The sequence below is a fragment of the Pseudorasbora parva genome, chromosome 2, assembly GCF_024679245.1.
Source record: "Pseudorasbora parva isolate DD20220531a chromosome 2, ASM2467924v1, whole genome shotgun sequence".
NCBI classification, from domain to species: domain Eukaryota; kingdom Metazoa; phylum Chordata; class Actinopteri; order Cypriniformes; family Gobionidae; genus Pseudorasbora; species Pseudorasbora parva.
In genome coordinates this window covers 34120481-34139194 of record NC_090173.1, presented here as the reverse complement: position 1 = coordinate 34139194, position 18714 = coordinate 34120481, and the positions used below count along the sequence as shown (strand labels likewise).

Here is an 18714-nt window from a genome sequence, read left to right as displayed (position 1 = left end):
GTCTATGAAGATCTGAAGAGGGCCATTATCCAGCGGGTCGGCCGGTCTCCCGAACAACATCGTCAACGTTTCCGTTCCCCGGACTGGGGCGAGGCCGGCCGGCCCTTCGTAATGGCCCAGCAGCTCCGGGACTCCTGCCGCAAGTGGCTATTGGCCGGCGGAAGCGACGTGGACCATGTTATCGATCGGGTGGTGCTGGAGCAGTTCATCACTCGGCTCCCCAAGCGAACCGCCGAGTGGGTCCAGTGCCACCGGCCCACGTCGCTGGAGACGGCCATCAACCTGGCGGAGGACCACATGGTGGCGTGCCCTGGGGTCGGCGAACCCCCTCTAACATCTACCTCTCTCTCTCCCACCTCTACTTCTATCTCTCTCCCATCTGTCTCTCTCTCTCTCCCTGTCCCTCTCCCTAGGTCCCGCCCACCGGGCCCCCCTCGTATTCCCCCCCGAGGCCGGGGCGGGATGGGCCCGGGGCAGTTTGGGAATTCAAGGGCCCCGCCCAGGGGGGCGGGGCTGATAGGGGCGGGAGGGAATCATGCTTCCGGTTCCTCCCTCTCTCCACGCCCATTGTCCAACCCACTCCCCGCCACTGGGGCGGCAGGTAGGCCTGGGCTGGCCTGTTGGCGTTGCGGGGACCCGGATCATTTTGTGGACCGATGTCCCATGATGGACGTTGGGACAATGATCCGGGTTCCGGACGTCCCGCAGGCCACCCCCGATCAGGCAGGAGAGTACCAAATACCCGTGAGTATCAAGGGGGGTACATATCAGGCCTTGGTGGATTCAGGATGTAACCAAACCTCTATCCATCAAAGCCTGATGCAGCCGGGGGCATTGGATACAAGCCGCGTGGTTAAGGTGCGGTGTGTGCACGGGGATGTGGTGGAGTATCCGGTCGTCCCAATCACGATTCAGTTTAGGGGAGAAAAGCATAGCGTAGAGGTGGCGGTTAGTCCTCACCTCCGGCATCCGCTAATTTTGGGGACAAATTGGCCCGCCTTTTCGGCTTTATTGGGGTCGTTATGTGCGGATGCCGCTTGGGGGAAGAAGGCTCGGATAGGGGCGGCGCGAGTACAGGTTGGGGAGACTGAACCGGGACCACTGGAGACGGCTCCAGAGGAACTGAGCGGGATCGAGAGACTGATTCTCTCGGACCGCGATGACTTTCCTCTGGAGCAGTCACAGGATGAGACCCTTAAGCACGCCTTCCAACAGGTTCGATCCATCGACGGTCAGTCTCTCCAGCCCGCCTTGCCCATCACCTATACCTATTTTGCCATATTAAAAGACCGGTTGTATCGAGTGACCCAAGACACTCAGACAAAGGTAGATACAACCCAGTTATTAGTACCAAAGAGCCGCCGGGAAATGCTTTTCCAGGCTGCTCACTCTAACCCGATGGCGGGCCACCTGGGACAGGCGGCCACACTGAATCGCTTAATGACCCGATTTTTTTGGCCAAGCATTCATGACAACGTGCGCAGGTGGTGCGCGTCTTGTCCGGAATGTCAGTTGGTGAATCCACTGGCCTCCCCAAAAGCGCCCTTGCGCCCACTTCCATTAATGCAGGTCCCCTTCGAAAGAATTGCGATGGACCTCATCGGGCCATTAGAGCGATCCGCACGCGGCCATCGTTTTGCGCTAGTTATCGTGGACTACGCAACACGATATCCGGAAGCAGTGGCCCTCCGCAACATCCCAGCGAAGAGTGTTGCGGACGCACTGTTTCGACTAATCTCCCGGGTGGGGATTCCGAAAGAGATCCTCACTGATCAAGGCACGGCGTTTATGTCACGTACATTAAGCGAACTATACGGGTTATTGGGCATTAAGTCCATTCGAACAAGCGTCTATCACCCACAAACGGACGGCTTGGTCGAACGGTTTAATCGCACACTTAAATCCATGATCCGTAAGTTCGTACAGGAAGACGCCAAAAATTGGGATAAGCTGTTAGAACCCCTTTTATTCGCTGTGCGGGAGGTTCCGCAAGCCTCCACGGGGCTTTCCCCCTTCGAGCTTCTCTACGGACGCCAGCCTCGGGGGGTGCTGGATGTCCTACGAGAGACTTGGGAGGAGGGACCTTCTTTGGCGAAAAACGAAATTCAGTATGTGCTGGACTTGCGAACAAAACTCCACACACTGGGGCGGCTATCCAGAGAGAATTTGTTGCAAGCCCAGGACCGCCAGAGCCGGTCGTATAACAGGGGTACTAAACTACGCAAATTCACACCGGGAGAGAAAGTGCTTGTATTACTCCCTACGTCAAGCTCCAAGTTAATGTCAAAGTGGCAGGGGCCGTTTGAGGTCGCACGACAAATTGGGGATCTCGATTATGAGGTGATACGGTCCGATAGGAACGGGGCTCGTCAAATATATCACCTCAATCTCCTTAAAAAATGGAATGAGGTGGAATCAGTGTTGGCAACGGTGATCGGGGGAGAGGATGATCTCGGGCCAGAGGCGAGCATCAAAGCACAATCAGTCGCGCTGGCCCCTGGTGGAGATCACCTCTCACCGTACCAACTCGCTGATTTATCTAAATTACAGGCGGAGTTTGCCGACGTGTTCTCGCCCCTACCGGGACGTACCGACCTGATTCAGCACCATATCGAGACCGAGCCGGGCGTGGTAGTTCGTAGCCGGCCGTATAGATTGCCTGAACACAAGAAAAAAGTGGTTCAGGAAGAACTGGGTGCCATGCTTGATATGGGAGTAATAGAAGAGTCCAACAGTGACTGGGCGAGCCCGATAGTTTTGGTTCCTAAAACCGACGGCTCGGTCAGGTTCTGCGTGGACTATCGCAAGGTGAATGCTGTGTCGAAATTCGACGCCTATCCAATGCCGCGGGTTGACGAGTTGCTTGATCGGCTGGGCACGGCTCGATTTTATTCAACATTGGACTTAACGAAGGACTATTGGCAGATCCCCTTGTCTCCATTGTCCAAAGAAAAAACAGCTTTCAACACGCCGTTTGGATTGCACCAATTTGTCACACTTCCATTCGGGTTGTTCGGGGCTCCCGCCACCTTTCAGCGACTCATAGACAGGATTTTGCGTCCCCATGCCGCATATGCTGCTGCTTATCTGGATGATATCGTGATTTACAGTCACGATTGGCAGCGGCATATGCGGCATGTCAGGGCGGTCCTGAGGTCGCTGAGAGGAGCGGGGCTCACGGCCAACCCGAAGAAGTGTGCAATTGGGCGGGTGGAAGTAAGGTATCTGGGCTTCCACTTGGGCCATGGACAGGTGCGTCCCCAAATTGACAAGACCGCAGCAATTGCGACCTGCCCGAGGCCCAAGACCAAAAAGGAGGTGAGGCAGTTCCTAGGGCTGGCGGGATATTATAGGCGGTTTATACCCAATTATTCGGACCTCACCACCCCTCTGACTGACCTCACTAGAAAGGGGCTACCAGATACGGTCCAGTGGACGGAGCCGTGCCAGCAGGCCTTCACCCAGGTTAAGGCTGCTCTGTGTGGCGGGCCGCTTTTACACTCCCCTGACTTCTCTCTCCCTTTTGTGTTGCAGACTGACGCGTCGGACAGAGGGTTGGGCGCAGTACTGACCCAGGAGGTGGAGGGGGGAGAGCGGCCGGTGCTGTACATTAGCCGCAAGCTCTCCAAGAGAGAGGCTAAGTACAGCACCATAGAAAAAGAATGCCTTGCCATCAGGTGGGCCGTTCTCACCCTCCGCTACTACCTCCTGGGGAGGGAGTTCACCCTTTGTTCGGACCACGCTCCTCTCCAATGGCTCCACCGCATGAAAGATACCAACGCGCGGATCACCCGTTGGTATCTAGCTTTACAGCCTTTTAAATTCAAGGTGGTCCACAGGCCGGGTGCTCAGATGGCTGTGGCCGACTTCCTCTCCAGAAATGGGGGGGGGGGGGGGGGGCGGCCTGAGTCGGGCGGTGGGGGTATGTGGCAAGGGGGGCGTGGTTCAGCGAGGTCTGCAGCGGGAGAGAGAGCCGCGGGACGAGCGGTAAGTGAGTGGGTTGGACGCAGATTGATAACACCTGTTTCTGATTCCAGTAATGGGTGTGGAGAGAGCTTAAAACGCTGGCAGAATCGGAAGCATGAGAGAGAGAGACGGACTGCTGACGTTCCCCACAGAGACATTGAGCTTGCCGGAACCCGGAAGTGGAACGACCCGGAAGCGAAACCGAAACTGAGCAAAGGAAAAGTCACACGCTGAAGTGTGCACGTTGTTGATTTTGAGTGATTAAATAAAAGAGACGTCAGCAGTCCAAGCCGACCCCTTGTCCTCTTCCTTCCTTATCTACGAACTCTTTACACTTAGCTTAAACTCGATTTAGCTTAAATAAATAGGCTAAATATCGGTTAGTCCTTTTCACCCGTTTCCCCTATTCTGTATGTTATACGTCGGTTTGCCACAGTAAACTGCTCAAGTCTGATGAAAAAGTTCGTTATATAACTTATCATAACGGCTGTGCTCGGAGCACACGCCCTAGCAAGTGCAGAGGAAAAAGACAGTTAGGAATATACAAAGCTGGGATATATCACGATTTTTGTTTGTGGACTATTAAAATGTCTCCACGATTTGCTTTTGAAGAAATATCTAATACAGCATTCTATCAATTTTAGTTCTGGCGCCTCCCTCTCAACATTGTCCAAGGACGTTTTCACCACATATGCAATTGCACACTGCAAGTGCACACTGCAATTCACAAATGTTCATTATTTACATGTGCTTTAACCTCTTAACATATGCCACTATTTTTCTATATTCATAAATCTGGTCTTATTTTAAATGTAACACTTTTAAATTTGTGTTACCGAGTCATAATAACTCAAACTAACAGTATGGGAACAAAACAAGGTCAAATTTACATGTAACTGACAAGTAAGTTGAAATTCACTTAGGTAAAATGTATGAGACTTTAATGTTAAAGGCGACTGTAAACCTAAGTTGGTCAGGTGTGTGCGTAAACTAGCAGGCACGCGGGAGTCATGGAAACATGAGCACGAGTAGTATCACCGTTGTACATAATACATCTAAGCTGTGTGTCGATGTCCTGACACACACACACACACACACACCTACACACACACACACACACACGACAAGACGGAAGAGAACGCGCTGTATGTCAGTGTCCTGACACACACACACACACACACACACACGAAAGAAAAGAACGCGCTTTATGTCGATGTCCTGACACACACACACACACACACACACACACACACACACACACACGACAAGACGGAAGAGAACGCGCTGTATGTCAGTGTCCTGACACACACACACACACACACACACACACACACACACACACGAAAGAAAAGAACGCGCTTTATGTCGATGTCCTGACACACACACACACACACACACACGCTACAAGACAGAGGAGATCGTATGTCGATGTCCTGTCTGCCTCAATCAGATCCCTAAGTTAGTTGCGCCAGTCTCGTGCACTCAGAGTTCTCTTTCGCTCTTGAACAAACAATAACAGAAACACAGGGAATGGAATGCTGTCAAAATGTCAGTTTTGTTGAGTATTCTCATAGTAGGATTCTTAAAATAGTTAAATGACGTCTTAAATGAACGTGAGAAAATGAGATGCGCGTGACTGCGCGTTAGATCCGCATCATGTTCGGCGGTGGCCGATTTTAAAGTGACAGCTACACTGATGAACAAAGAAATAACGGGAACAGAGAAAAGATGATTAATCTATATTTAATGTATTATTTTTGCAGTTAAGAAAGCTGTTTGATAACTATTAAATTTCTGTATGTCTAACAGGGAAGCCAAGTAGCCTAATTATTATTATTTTTTTTAAACCTAATAAATGTTGAAATTGGGAAGCTTTCATTTATACTGTAATGTAACGTCATTAATGTTTCATAGAGAAACTGGTGTCAGTTATACTGGCCTTCATTCATAAAAAGATGCCATTACAACACATTTAAAATATGCTGTCTTTAAATAGTTTCTACATTAATTTGGAGAGTAACTGAAATTATTACTATATTAAAAACTCCACAAATATTAAAGTTTAGTTTATTATTTTCTAATCTAAAAAGATACATAGAATTCCTTATTTTGTTCAAATGAGGGATTTTTTTTTTTATTTCTTGTAAACGGTTCTAGTGACGTCATTACATCCCTGCACTTCCTGCTGTAGTCCAAACCAGCCGTTCGCTGTAGGCTTTGAAAGGGAACTTCTGTTAAATAAAATATCTAGCTTGGCATTGAACTTTGAGCTTTATAAGTTTACAGGTATTATTTATGCTCTAACAGCAACATTACACACTAACTAAAGTTTGAAAGATGGGATCGCGAAGAAAGGGACCTTTAAATAAAAAAATGATTGCAAATAAAGTCAATAAATGAGATTAAAATATATGTGGAAAAGCCTCTATGAATATTATAATAATAAAATAAATAAATTGTAAATAAAGGAGAATAAAATATATGTGGAAAAACCTGTGAATATTAAAGTAATAATAAAATAAATTAATGATTGTAAATAAATGAGATTAAAATATACGTGGAAAAACTCTTTGAATATTAATCTCATTTATTTACAATCATTTATTTAATTATTATTACTTTAATATTCACAGAGGTTTTTCTTCATATATTTTAATCTCATTTATTTACAATCATTTATTTAATTATTATTTAATATTCACAGAGGTTTTTCCACATATATTTTAAAGTAATAATAATTAAATAAATAAATGATTGTAAATAAATGAGATTAATATTCACAGAGGTTTTTCCACATATATTTTAAAGTAATAATAATTAAATAATTAAATGATTGTAAACAAATGAGATTAAAATATATGAAAAAAACCTCTGTGAATATTAAAATAATAAAATACATAAATGACTGACTGTAAATAAAATAAATAAATGAAATTAAATATGTGGAAAACCTAAAGTAAATCTGAATATTAAAATAATAATAATAATACAATTGATAAATAAATTAGCTTAAAAAACCTGCAAGTTTAATTAAATTTAATTAAAAACATTAAATTGAATAAATAAATTTGATAAAAATACATGATTACTTTTATTATTAATCTATTAAATTAATGATGAATGTAAATGAATAAAAATTGGACTTAAATATACAAATAAATTATGCAATTAACAGTATATTCTTATAATGAGTAGAATCATAATAATAATAATAATAATAATAATAATAATAATAATAATAATAATAATAAAGTAACCTGATATAAACTAATGTTAGATATATAATAGTAATAGTACATTTTTAGTGTATTAATGGGGTGTTACGTTGAAAAAGAAAGATGTCTTAACTCTCAGGATGGGGGTCCCTCACACGAGTATGTTTATATTTGGGGGTCCAAGTTTGAAAAGCACATTTTCAGCTGAGATCAAAGTCATAATTTTGTTGTTGTTTATTTGTATTATTTTTATATTTGTATATATAATGTTCCCTGTCAGAGTGTTACATTTGCTGTATTGACATGAATTGAACTTTTTCTAATGATTTTATGAGCTATTTTTGTATTTAATAAATCCATTGATTTGAAATCCCTTTGACTACTGTACATTTTTGACAATACAGACATTAGTAATATGGTTTATGCATCCATTTCAGGTGTATAATATAAGTATATATAGTGAAACAGTTTTATTGTTGTAGATAATATAGTGCATGCTCTGTGTGGGCCTAGTGAGGGCTTCCTGCGGGGCTAAGTGAGGGCTGCCCGCGCAGGACCAGCGCTTAATAGTGCGGGCCTAGTGAGGGCTGCCCGCGCAGGGCCAGCGCTAAGGGGCCAACGTTTTGCCAATGAGCAAATTCTCTGGGGCCCTGCATGGGCAGCCTCCTGGGGGCCCTTAGGCTAGCCCTAAGTGGGCCCTTAAAGGACCAGTGCAGGCTTGTTTGCAGGGGTTACACCAAATTACTTGATGGGGTAGCCGGATAGTTCCTTACCCTGAGATGTGTATCCAGAGACTGAAATCCTCACAAAGCGAAGATGGAGGCACTCCCAGGTATACTCCCCAGGTACTCCAATGCAGACGAGAGAAAAGTGGCAAAGACCACCTGACATTGAAACCAGCACTGTAGCCATGTTAGCTGACCCCCAGTTACCTCGTTCCCTGTGGCAGATTGGAAGGGTTATGAAAGTCTTCCCAGGAGCAGATAGCCATGTCAGAACAGTAGAGATACAGATAAAAGACAGAACGTATACTTGGCCCATAGCTCGTCTGATCATGCTTCCCGAAATCCCTGAAGACATTGGACTTCCGGGAAGTGAAGACCAATAACAGAAACCCTGAAATAGTTTCCAATGGAACAAATTTACCGGGACTTAGCGCACCTGTTAATCACTGCCAGGACGCATCCGAAAGAGAGAGAGAGAGAGAAAGAGAGAGAGAGAGAGAGAGAGAGAGAGAGAGAGAGAGAGAGAGAGAGAGGCTTGCTCATGACCAGGAGAAATAACTTCAATTTGTTTACTATAGTGTGCGTCTATGACTGATTGTGAGTATCTGTTTTAATCATTAGACATTCCTTGTTAATCATAATGTTATAATTTATGTCAGAATTTAGAATTTAGACACAGGAGCAGAAACAAATGTACTACAACAGGCTGTGTACAAAACACTGAAGAGAAAAGCCAGGCGTGAAAAACGAATAAACTTGCAACTGAAACCGACAAAGACTGTGTTGGTAGTGTACGGTGGAGTTAAGCTAAAACCAGAAGGAACGATCTCACTGGAGTGCTCCAGTGCCCAAATCAAATCCAACCTGCTGTTTAATGTGTCAAACCACTCATACACAGCTATTCTAGGCAAGGATGCATGTGAAACATTAGGTCTGATAAAAAGGATGGACATTTACACGCTTGCAGTCAACTTCCCAACTACAAAAGAGCAAGCAAGCAAGCAAAATATATTTATAAAGCTGTTTTTAAAAACAACTAGTGCTTAACAAAGTGCTGTATACACACGTATAGACTAAAATACAAAGAAAACAAAACAGTCAATAATAGGGGAAAAGAACCAACACAGAACAAAACACAAGTAAACAATAAGAAAGCAGTACTCAAAGAGTGTCAAAAGCCAAACCATAAAAATACGGGTTTAAACTAGTTTTAAAAACGGCAAGTGTATGAGCCTGGCTAATATAAAGAGGCAAACTATTCCAGAGCTTTGGGGCCACCACAGCAAAGGCTCTGACCCCTCTGCTCTTCAACTTTGCCCGTGGAGCACCTAAGAGCAAATGGTCAGCGGACCTTAAAGCCCTTTGTGGAGTATAAGGGTTAATCAGGTCAGAAAGATATTTCGGTGCTAAATCATTAAGGGATTTAAAAACAAACATCAACATTTTAAAATTAATTCTGAATTGTACAGGTAACCAATAAAGAGAAGCAAGAATAGGGGAAATATGGTCCCGTTTTCGTGTAGCCGTCAACAAACGCGCTGCCGCGTTTTGAACCATCTGCAGTCTGGAGAGAGAGGCCTGGCTAATACCAAGGTAGAGGCCATTACGTGGCTTTTCTGTTGTGTGTCAGCCGCGGGGGCGACTGCATGACATTTTCTATGGCTTTGCACAACAGGAGCTGCTGCTGCTGCTGCTGCTAGTTGACATACAGGGATGGTCTACTTTACTTGAATGTGCATTAACTTTTTATCCGCTGTCATCGGTGGCCCTGCTTGCTTACTAGCCTGCGTTCATGGCAGGCTCTGTTGTGATGCGGGAGGAGCTTTGGAGGGAGGGCTGTAGCACAGCAGAGAGCAGGGGAGAGTGGCCTGTAAGTTGTGCTTGTTCAAAGTCAACATTTTCTAAAAACTCCCTACTGCTGCTTTAATTAAGAGTAACTTACATGCAACTCTTACTGCTCCGACCTATAGTACTGCTTGTGTTCACTGAGACATGGTAATGAGAGGAGATGCCCGACTCGCTCGTTGCCCTGGAAGGCTTTTCTCTTTTACATTCTGACAGAACAACAAAAACTTGTGGAAGAGCAAAGGTGGTGGTATCTGTGTTTATGTCAACCAAAAGTAGTGCTCACAATTCACACTAAAACCAAATGCTTAGACCAAAGCCTATATATAAACTTCTTGTAGCATTCATTAAACACAGTGTAACCATAGCTTAAACACGTTACAGTTTTTTTTAACGATTATTTAAGCACAATTTTGAAACCAGGGCCCAGTTTGTCATAACGCTATAACACAACCCTACACCAAAGTAGCACAACACTTCAGATCATTCGCAAAATGGAACACTTTTGTCAAAAATATACACAACGTATTTATAAAAACAATATTTTGTTACCATGCGAAACACACACATTTCATGACTTCAGTCTTTTTGAAGCAGTTACACACTGCTGTTGCTAACCTAAAACACTTTTAGCAAGTACTGTAAATGAAGTACCTGAGGAAGTGCAACTATAGTTCACCAAAACACTACACAAGACCAGTGATGCAGGAAAATATTTGTTAATAATTAATTTATCTATTTCGCTCATTTGACTGCTTTAATTTTGAGAAACCCCCTAAAATGTATATCATACAAAATAATAGATTCCTAAGATTATATTCATAACAATAAAATGCATTTCATTGCCGATACAGTGATAGAGAGCGCGTTGTACTCGTAGCTGAAGTCAACAGCGGCTGGCTGAACTTTTTTATTTTTTTATTTATTTATTTATTCAAGAATGTACAAATACAAAAACCTGGCTGGCTGAACTGAGCTGCACGAGAAGAGTCTCTGTGACGTCAACTTCCCTCTTTGATTGATTGGCTACGGGAAGAGCTGTCAATATAGAACTAGTGGACCAATGGTGATGCTAAGACCCGCCCCTGATTTACATGAAACTGGAACTGCAACATTTGGAAATGCAAGCAAAATGTGGAAATAAGAGCAAAGGAGAAAAGAGCACAGACATACAAAAAATGAAGAGCAGAAAACATGATTTTGTGTGCGATACAGATAATTTTGAATCCATGATTCAGTTTTGAGCAATATAATTTTAAACTTGTTTAAATGTTTGACTCACGCTTATTGTTTGTATTTATGACCGCATTGTTTGTGATAGTGATGTGATGCATAGATTTTTCAGTTTTGTTCGTTGTATTTTCACATGTGTTTTTTTTTTTTTTTTTTTTTTAATTTTGATTAGTGCTTATTATTTTTTATGATTGCATGCAATTCAATTGGCGGGAATTTGAGCCCATAGTATGTTGAAACCTTGTGTATGACTGCATGAACCCTGTGAGAAAAGGTGAAAGAAAAAAAAGTGAAAAGTGTTATTTTTTTGACAGAATAATTTCCTTTTGAGTCAGATTTTCGGTGTTTTGGTTAAATGTGTGTGTGCAGAGAAAGATGTGTTCAATTTTAAAATGAAGAGTTAGTATACATTTAACAAAATGTGTTTTGAGAAGAAAATTATCCATTTGGCCAATTGTGTTTTGTAGGTGTGAGTCTTTGTTAAGAAATTTAGAAAAAGCATCTGAAAAAAACTAAAGCTCGGATCTTTTTTTAAATCAAATTAATTTGCTGTGGTGGCACTTGAATGTTTTATTAGCGTTCGTCGATACGCTCACGGATTTCAATAATATACCTACTAAACGGAAACGGTAGATTTGAAGTTCACTGTTTTTGCACATCAGACAACGTCTTAGGTCTCACTGTGATGCTTTTTTTGACTACTGGGGTAAAGGCACAAGAGTGATCGTATCAGGTAAGTTTTTTACTTATTTTACCTCTGAAATGTTGTAGATTAGCCTGCAATTGAAAAAAAATACTTTTGTCTGCAAACAAAAAGTCATTGGTATTATTTTAGAGGATTCGTATTATTGTATTCCTATATTGTCGGTATCTGTACGCCTATTGTTATTTTAGTTTTTTTTTTAAATTATTATTATATATAAACTCTGAATATTTTGATGTGAAAATGCAAACTTTGTTTTAAATTATTTTTTCCTGGATGTCATCTTTTAAACCTTAGAGCAGGCAAACGCGTAAAAAAGCATTTGAATAGCCAATTAAGCCTAAAGCAGAAAAATATGAGAGTTAAATAAATTACTGTTTTCATTTAGACACATAGCTGTAAGTTCAGTTCTTTATTAGCTCAAATCAAAACACAAGGTTTAAATTTTAGTTTTAAAGTTTTTTTCCCCCACGCAAGGTTAAAATGACTAATATGTTAGGTTAGTGCAGAGCCTTTTGTACAACTGATATCAATAATCTAGCACTGTGATAGTTATTTCGACTACTGGGGGCAAGGGACGCAGGTGATCGTCACAAGTAAGTTATATTCTGATTTAACCTCGACATTTCCTATTCACGTCTGCAGTTTAATAAATTAATAATAATAATAATTAAAAAAAAAAGAATTTGAACTGTTAACGTTAAAAAAATGAAATGTGCTAATTGGTCTGAAATCTGTTCAGCAAGTTAAAAATGTTGCACATTAACATTAACTGTCGAGGACAATATCGATTGTCTCTCTCTCTCTCTCTCTCTCTCTCTCTCTCTCTCTCTCTTATATATATATATATATATATATATATATATATATATATATATATATATATATTTTTTTTTTTTTACTTTAATGGTTCAAAGGTTAACAGTTTTTTATAAAAACCGATATCAACTGAGCTGTCCTAATAAGCTTTCTCATAATAATGAGAAACGTTATCCTAATAATAATAATGAGAAAGTTTATCGTATTAGGCTATTATAAACGACAAGAGTCGTCAAAATGTAGGCTATTTTTTTCTTTGAATGTGTGAGAAAATATAATTTTGAATTATTTTAAACATTTTCCAGAACCTCTCTGGAATAGGCAGGATACTTAGTTTAGATTCAGAGGTCAGGCTGACTGATCGCATCTACATTTTTCAGTTGGCCAAATTAAATTTCTGTGAATTGATGCAATTTAATTCACAGTAATTCAATTTGGCCAAATAAAAAATGTAGATGTGATCAGTCACTAGAAAATTTTCAATTGGAGACGAAACAAAAATTAACAAAAATTAAAATTCTGTCATAATTTACTTAACTTAGTTGTGACAATCCAGTTTGAATTTCTTTCCTCTGCTGAACACAGAAGAAGATATTTTGAAGTATGTTGGTAACCAAACAGTTGATGGACCACATTGACCTCCAAAGTAAAGCATTTTTTGCTTACTTCATTCTTTAAAATACCTTCTTCTGTGTTCAGCAGAACAAATAAATTCAAACAAGTTTGTAACAACTTTAAGGTAGGTGAGTAAATTAGTACAGAATTTTCATTTTTTGGGTGAACTATCCCTTTTATTAAGAACTTTACTCTTTCTATGATTAAATAAATGTTCGGTGATATCTTAAAAAAAAAAATCTGAATTTTGACACATTTTGTCTTCTATATAGCCTAATGTTGATGTGGTAAATATAGGCCTACACTAAGTTTCGTCATGCTAGCAAGCGTTACAACTTGTGCCCCGCACCTTAATGTAACTGTTGCTGGGCTCGTCGTGTTGTTGTTTTATTTTGATTATTTATTTATTTTATTTTGCGTTACAGCTATTGTTTTAAGATTTTAGTCAATAGATAAACGTAGCCAAGTTCCCTCTTTTGAGCAAAACAGGTCTGAATGAGGACGAGGTTATGATTGTTGCAGCCTGTAAATACGCATATAGTCCGTGGTTCATTTTAAAGTAGGCATATTAGACAGTTTGAATTACAATTTTGAATTAGCGTTACATTCAATTGTTTCAATGAGAATAATTTTGGTTGCTGATGCTGAAGGGATGGTAGGTTCTGGACACTCGATTTTAATATTTAATTACAGAACTACTTTAAGCTATTACTTAATTTAATATATATTTTCAATAATAAAATGAAAATAAACAAGAACATATATAGCTTACTTAAAAATTCCCAAATATGTTGCAAGAAATTCGCTCAAGAGCAATGTGACATAAAAAAAGCATTTGGGATGTATTCATCAGAGGTGGTAAAAGTACTCAAAAGTTATACTCGAGTAAAAGTATATATACCTAAATAAAAAAATACTCCAGTAAAAGTAGAAAGTCCTCCATTCAAGCATCACTTGAGTAAAAGTACAAAAGTATCAGATTTAAAACGTACTCAAGTACCGAAAGTAAAAAGTAAATATTCAAATTAACTGTAAATATCAATAAGCAGATAAAATCTTTTGGGACTGATGTGCAATGTTTTAATTGAACAAATTATAAGATTAGATACTGCAATTATGAATTTGTTAGATTTGCAATTAATAAGAGACAATGAAGCACCTTAACGCAGTATAGGGGTTAAACTTAAAATAGACATGTTCCATAACATTAGCTCCATAAAACAGATGAGGAGCAAGATACTATTAACTAATTCAAAATTAATTCAAAAGCCATAACCACAATGACATATTACGTAACAATTAGTTAATAGTCATGTGCCTCAACAAGTAAAGTCATAATATAATTTTGCCAATTGTTATGATTAATGATGAATTAAACACAACTGAGAGTCAGAATGCATGGCTTTGAATACATGAATTTACATTATTAGTTAATGTAATATGTTATTAGGGAATTAATGATGTCATATTTAATTAATAGCAATTCATATATTACTTAATCTATTAATCATAGAGAATGTTCATTAGTTGCTGATGCAGTAATCATTAATAAATGGGTTAGTTCACCATTAGTAATACATTAACTCATGATTATCTGTGCATTAGTTAGGCATGAATTATAATAGTGCACCTGTATTGTAAAATGTTACTGATGTTTTCATAATAAATTGTGTGCCGCAAAATAAAAAAGTTGGGGAAACACTGAGCTAACGTTAGTGTGGCAAACCTGACTTGTCAGCTTTTCCAAGTCTATACCCGACTGGATCATCCATGAATGACCAGACCGGTTTGGAAATCAAGTGTAATAAATACTTAATACTTGGAGCGGGCATGGGGAAATGTATTGGAGTAAAAAGTACATTTTGGCTTTAATATTGTAGTGGAGTAAGAGTAAAAGTAGATGCAAATAAAATATACTCAAGTAAAGTACAGATCCCCGAAAAAAATACTTAAGTAAAGTATCAAAGTATTTTTACTTGATTACTTACCACCCCTGGTATTCATCAATCACTTACTGTTTAAAGTTTCTAATGTTTTATTTTATTTTATGTTGATTTACAATAAAAACTATTTTGTTAATTGCTTCCAGATTTAAAAAAAAAAATGTTTTAGGGGACTTTCTAGGAATGCTGAAGCACCTGCTATGTCCATTTGTGTCATTCTGTGTGTGTGTTTTGTGTGGTTTTGCACTTTTAGGTGAAGATCCCAAACCACCAGCAGTGTTAATGATGTCTTCATGTGAATCTTCCTCTACAACTTCCTCTGATTCCCTAACTATTGGCTGTCTGGCCTCTGGGTATTCACCTGCTGAATCGGTAGGTTTCAAATGGACGGATCAGAGTGGAAAAGCCTTGACTGATTTCATCCAGTATCCAAGTAACACATCAATGACAGTCAGCCACATAACTATCAGTAAAACGAAACTGAATCAAAGCAAAATTGTCTGTGCTGCAGAACACCCATCGGAAACAGTCAGCCAAACATTTAGAAAAGGTAACAACAGACATTAATAAGATGAACATTTAACTGTTGTTGTAAAATAATTTTAAAATTACAAAATGTAATATGTCTTCCACATAGTTTCATTGTATATAAACATTGTTTTAAATTGCAGTGAATCAACAAACACCAACCCTGAGCTTGGTCCCTGTTACAACTCCAAAAAGTACATCTGTCATGTGTGTTATTGAGGATTTCTACCCCAGGACACTCTCTGTACAGTGGACAGTAAATGATAATAGCACAGGTCAGCTTAAACCGGAAATCAAACAAAATGAAGATACAGGTTTTTACACAGGATACAGTTTTTATGAAGTCCGCAGTGAGACTTGGAACACAAATCTTTCCTTTACCTGTGAGGTCACACACAATCAGGGAAAACCGATTAATGTGACAAAGAACTTCAAAGGTAAATCATTTTATGTTTTCTAGTTCATGCTCCTATTTCAGATACACACAAAGATACACTCCTCCAAAGTAATTCCAATTTACAGATACATAAATCAAAATGAACACATGAAGTGATATTTACTTACTTACTCTTTTTTAGCTAAATTCACACTGACGCTGAAGCCACCAATTGAGAGAGAACTATTTATCAATCATAAAACTGTCTTGGAAGCTGTTGTTTCTGGAGATGTACAAGAGAAAGTTCAAGGAACATCAGTATCATGCACAGTGAATAATGAACCATTAACCAGTCAGAATATCATACCAGGAAATGTCTTTACTGACAATTCACTCTTTATAAGAATCCACAATGTCACCATTGATACAAAGAAATGGTTTGATGGAGAAATTATCACCTGCACCATCCCTGACCCAAATAATAACAGAGACATCGAGAAGAATATCAGTTTTAATAGAGGAGGTGAGTCACCAATTTACAAAAAAATGAAGATCATGGCTTTATGGATGCTGAAAGGTTGGAAAAAAATTCAAGTATATTAAAAATGCTTAGACATAGTGATATGGGTTGTTTGTTTCACTGTCAGAGATTTAAGACAGGCTTGATACACAGATTGTTATTCATTATTGTTTGATTCTTCTGTTTGTTTGTCTAATAAATCTTTATCACTTTCTCCAATTCAGATGGTCAAACACCCAGTGTTTCTATTTACAGACCTGATAAAATCAACACAGATTCTGTCTCTCTGGTGTGTGAGGTCACCAGCCGTAATCTTGGCGATGTCTATATGATGTGGAAAGTGAGCAAAGAGCCTTACATAGAGGGCAGAACCAGTGCTCCCATTCTTCGAGAGAACTCCGTGTCTGTTCTGAGCATTCTGACAATGTCAAAACAACAGTATGAAGATAAGAAAACCATTATCACCTGTGCAGTCAAACACGCCAACATGAAGAATACAGACGCTCCATTACAAGTGTCAACAAGCAAAAGTAAACAGCATGAATGTTCAGCTGATTATACTCAATGATTATGTTTATTTGTTGTTCACATGAACGGTCTCCAGCTCTTTTGTCCTGTTGCTTTCTTGTCAAGATATGTATCTTTGATGTTGTTTTGTGCATATTTCTGTATAGGTCTATATCACTTGACTGCATGCGTCACATCAAAGCCAAATTACACTCAAAACTATGTTTAATTTATTAAATGCAAATAATTATGAACTAATATATAGTCAGCATAATATCATAGTGAAAAAAAAATAGCGAAATTAAATCTGATCTGTGTGGATGTGATAATTTTCTTAAAATTGCTCATGTATGTTTTGTCTGTGCTTGTTGTACCGCTGTTAGCCTTTCCATGTCCTCTGATATAACAGTGCCATGCTCTATGTTTCAAATCCAAAACAATTCATTTTGATTTGACTTTATATTGTGACAATTTTAAGCAATAAATCTGTGTTTGCATGATTTAGTTCAGCTCTCATGTTTCTTGTTGTCAGAAGCTTTGTGTGCTTTGTTTTCTGGTCCTTTCTATCTGTTTTTAGATAACCAAGAATATTCTGTGATTCTGCACATAGTTATTAATTTCTAATGGTGATGATCATCAAAGTCACCATGTAAATATTGCCTTTTACAATCCATTCAGAATACATACATTTCTTATTGTAAGGGTGTGTGATATTTTATTCTATTATCAGTGAGTCAGTATTACATACTGTCTGAGATACTGAAAATTGAAAGTTACTTGATAACCATTTTAAATATAAGAATATGCTTATGCACAGTCGTTGTGTGCTTGAGTGTTTACATAACACTAATAAGAACTGAACCCTAATAAGACTCATTGGACCTTATATTCAGGATGTATGAGTTCTGATTCTGATATCTCTCGTGTATGTGTGTTTTTTATTTTATTTTTCAGACGAGCCTCCTGAGCCAGAGAAGGGCTTTGCTCTGAACTGTAATAAAGATGTTCTAGAGGAGGATGAGTTCAGAAGTCTCTGGTCCACTGCCACTTCATTCATCTTCCTCTTCCTCTTCTCCCTGACATACAGCGCTGTACTCAGTCTCTTCAAGGTCATCTTAATATCAATAAATAGATTACATTTAAATAAGATACTGTTACAGTAACATAAATAACAGCTGCACTTTGTATTGTAATACAGAATTAAAGTGTTTATGTCATTTATTTGTTTCCCACAGGTTAAGCAGTGATGATTTTTTAAAGGAACTTCTGAAGACTCAGGTTTCTTATGATGATGAATCTACACAATTTGCCTTTCAGCACACATTTTGAAGATATTGACAAATATGTACTCATCTTCACACTCATCATTAAAGTCTTATGTCTGCTGTCAAGTATATATATATATATATATATATATATATATATATATATATATATATATATATATATATATATATATATAAGATCTACTAAAATTTAAATATAATATCTTGAAATTTTAGTAGGTATTACAGTGATGTGTCTTCAGAACATAAAATGTGAGAATATTACTTATAAATATAATACATTGAAAAAAATGTAATTCTGAGATTGCTATTAAATTTAATACATTACAATCACACACTGAATGAAATGTACATTTTCTCAATCAGCTCCCTAGTTGAGTCGGCCATTTTAAGGGCTGTCTCAGTTGCAGAATCCTTCCAGTGCACTGAAACA

The 18714-nt window shown here is 39.1% G+C and overlaps 1 gene segment (V, D, J or C); it reads left to right on the top strand.

Annotated features, from left to right (window-relative positions):
• The first annotated feature begins 11550 nt into the window (after positions 1-11550).
• Positions 11551-18354, top strand: LOC137041364 (immunoglobulin heavy constant mu-like). The segment is given in 7 exon segments: positions 11551-11717; positions 15318-15614; positions 15736-16029; positions 16171-16491; positions 16713-17018; positions 17950-18104; positions 18231-18354. Coding segments are annotated over 6 exon segments (1356 nt in total).
• Positions 18355-18714: the final 360 nt, after the last annotated feature.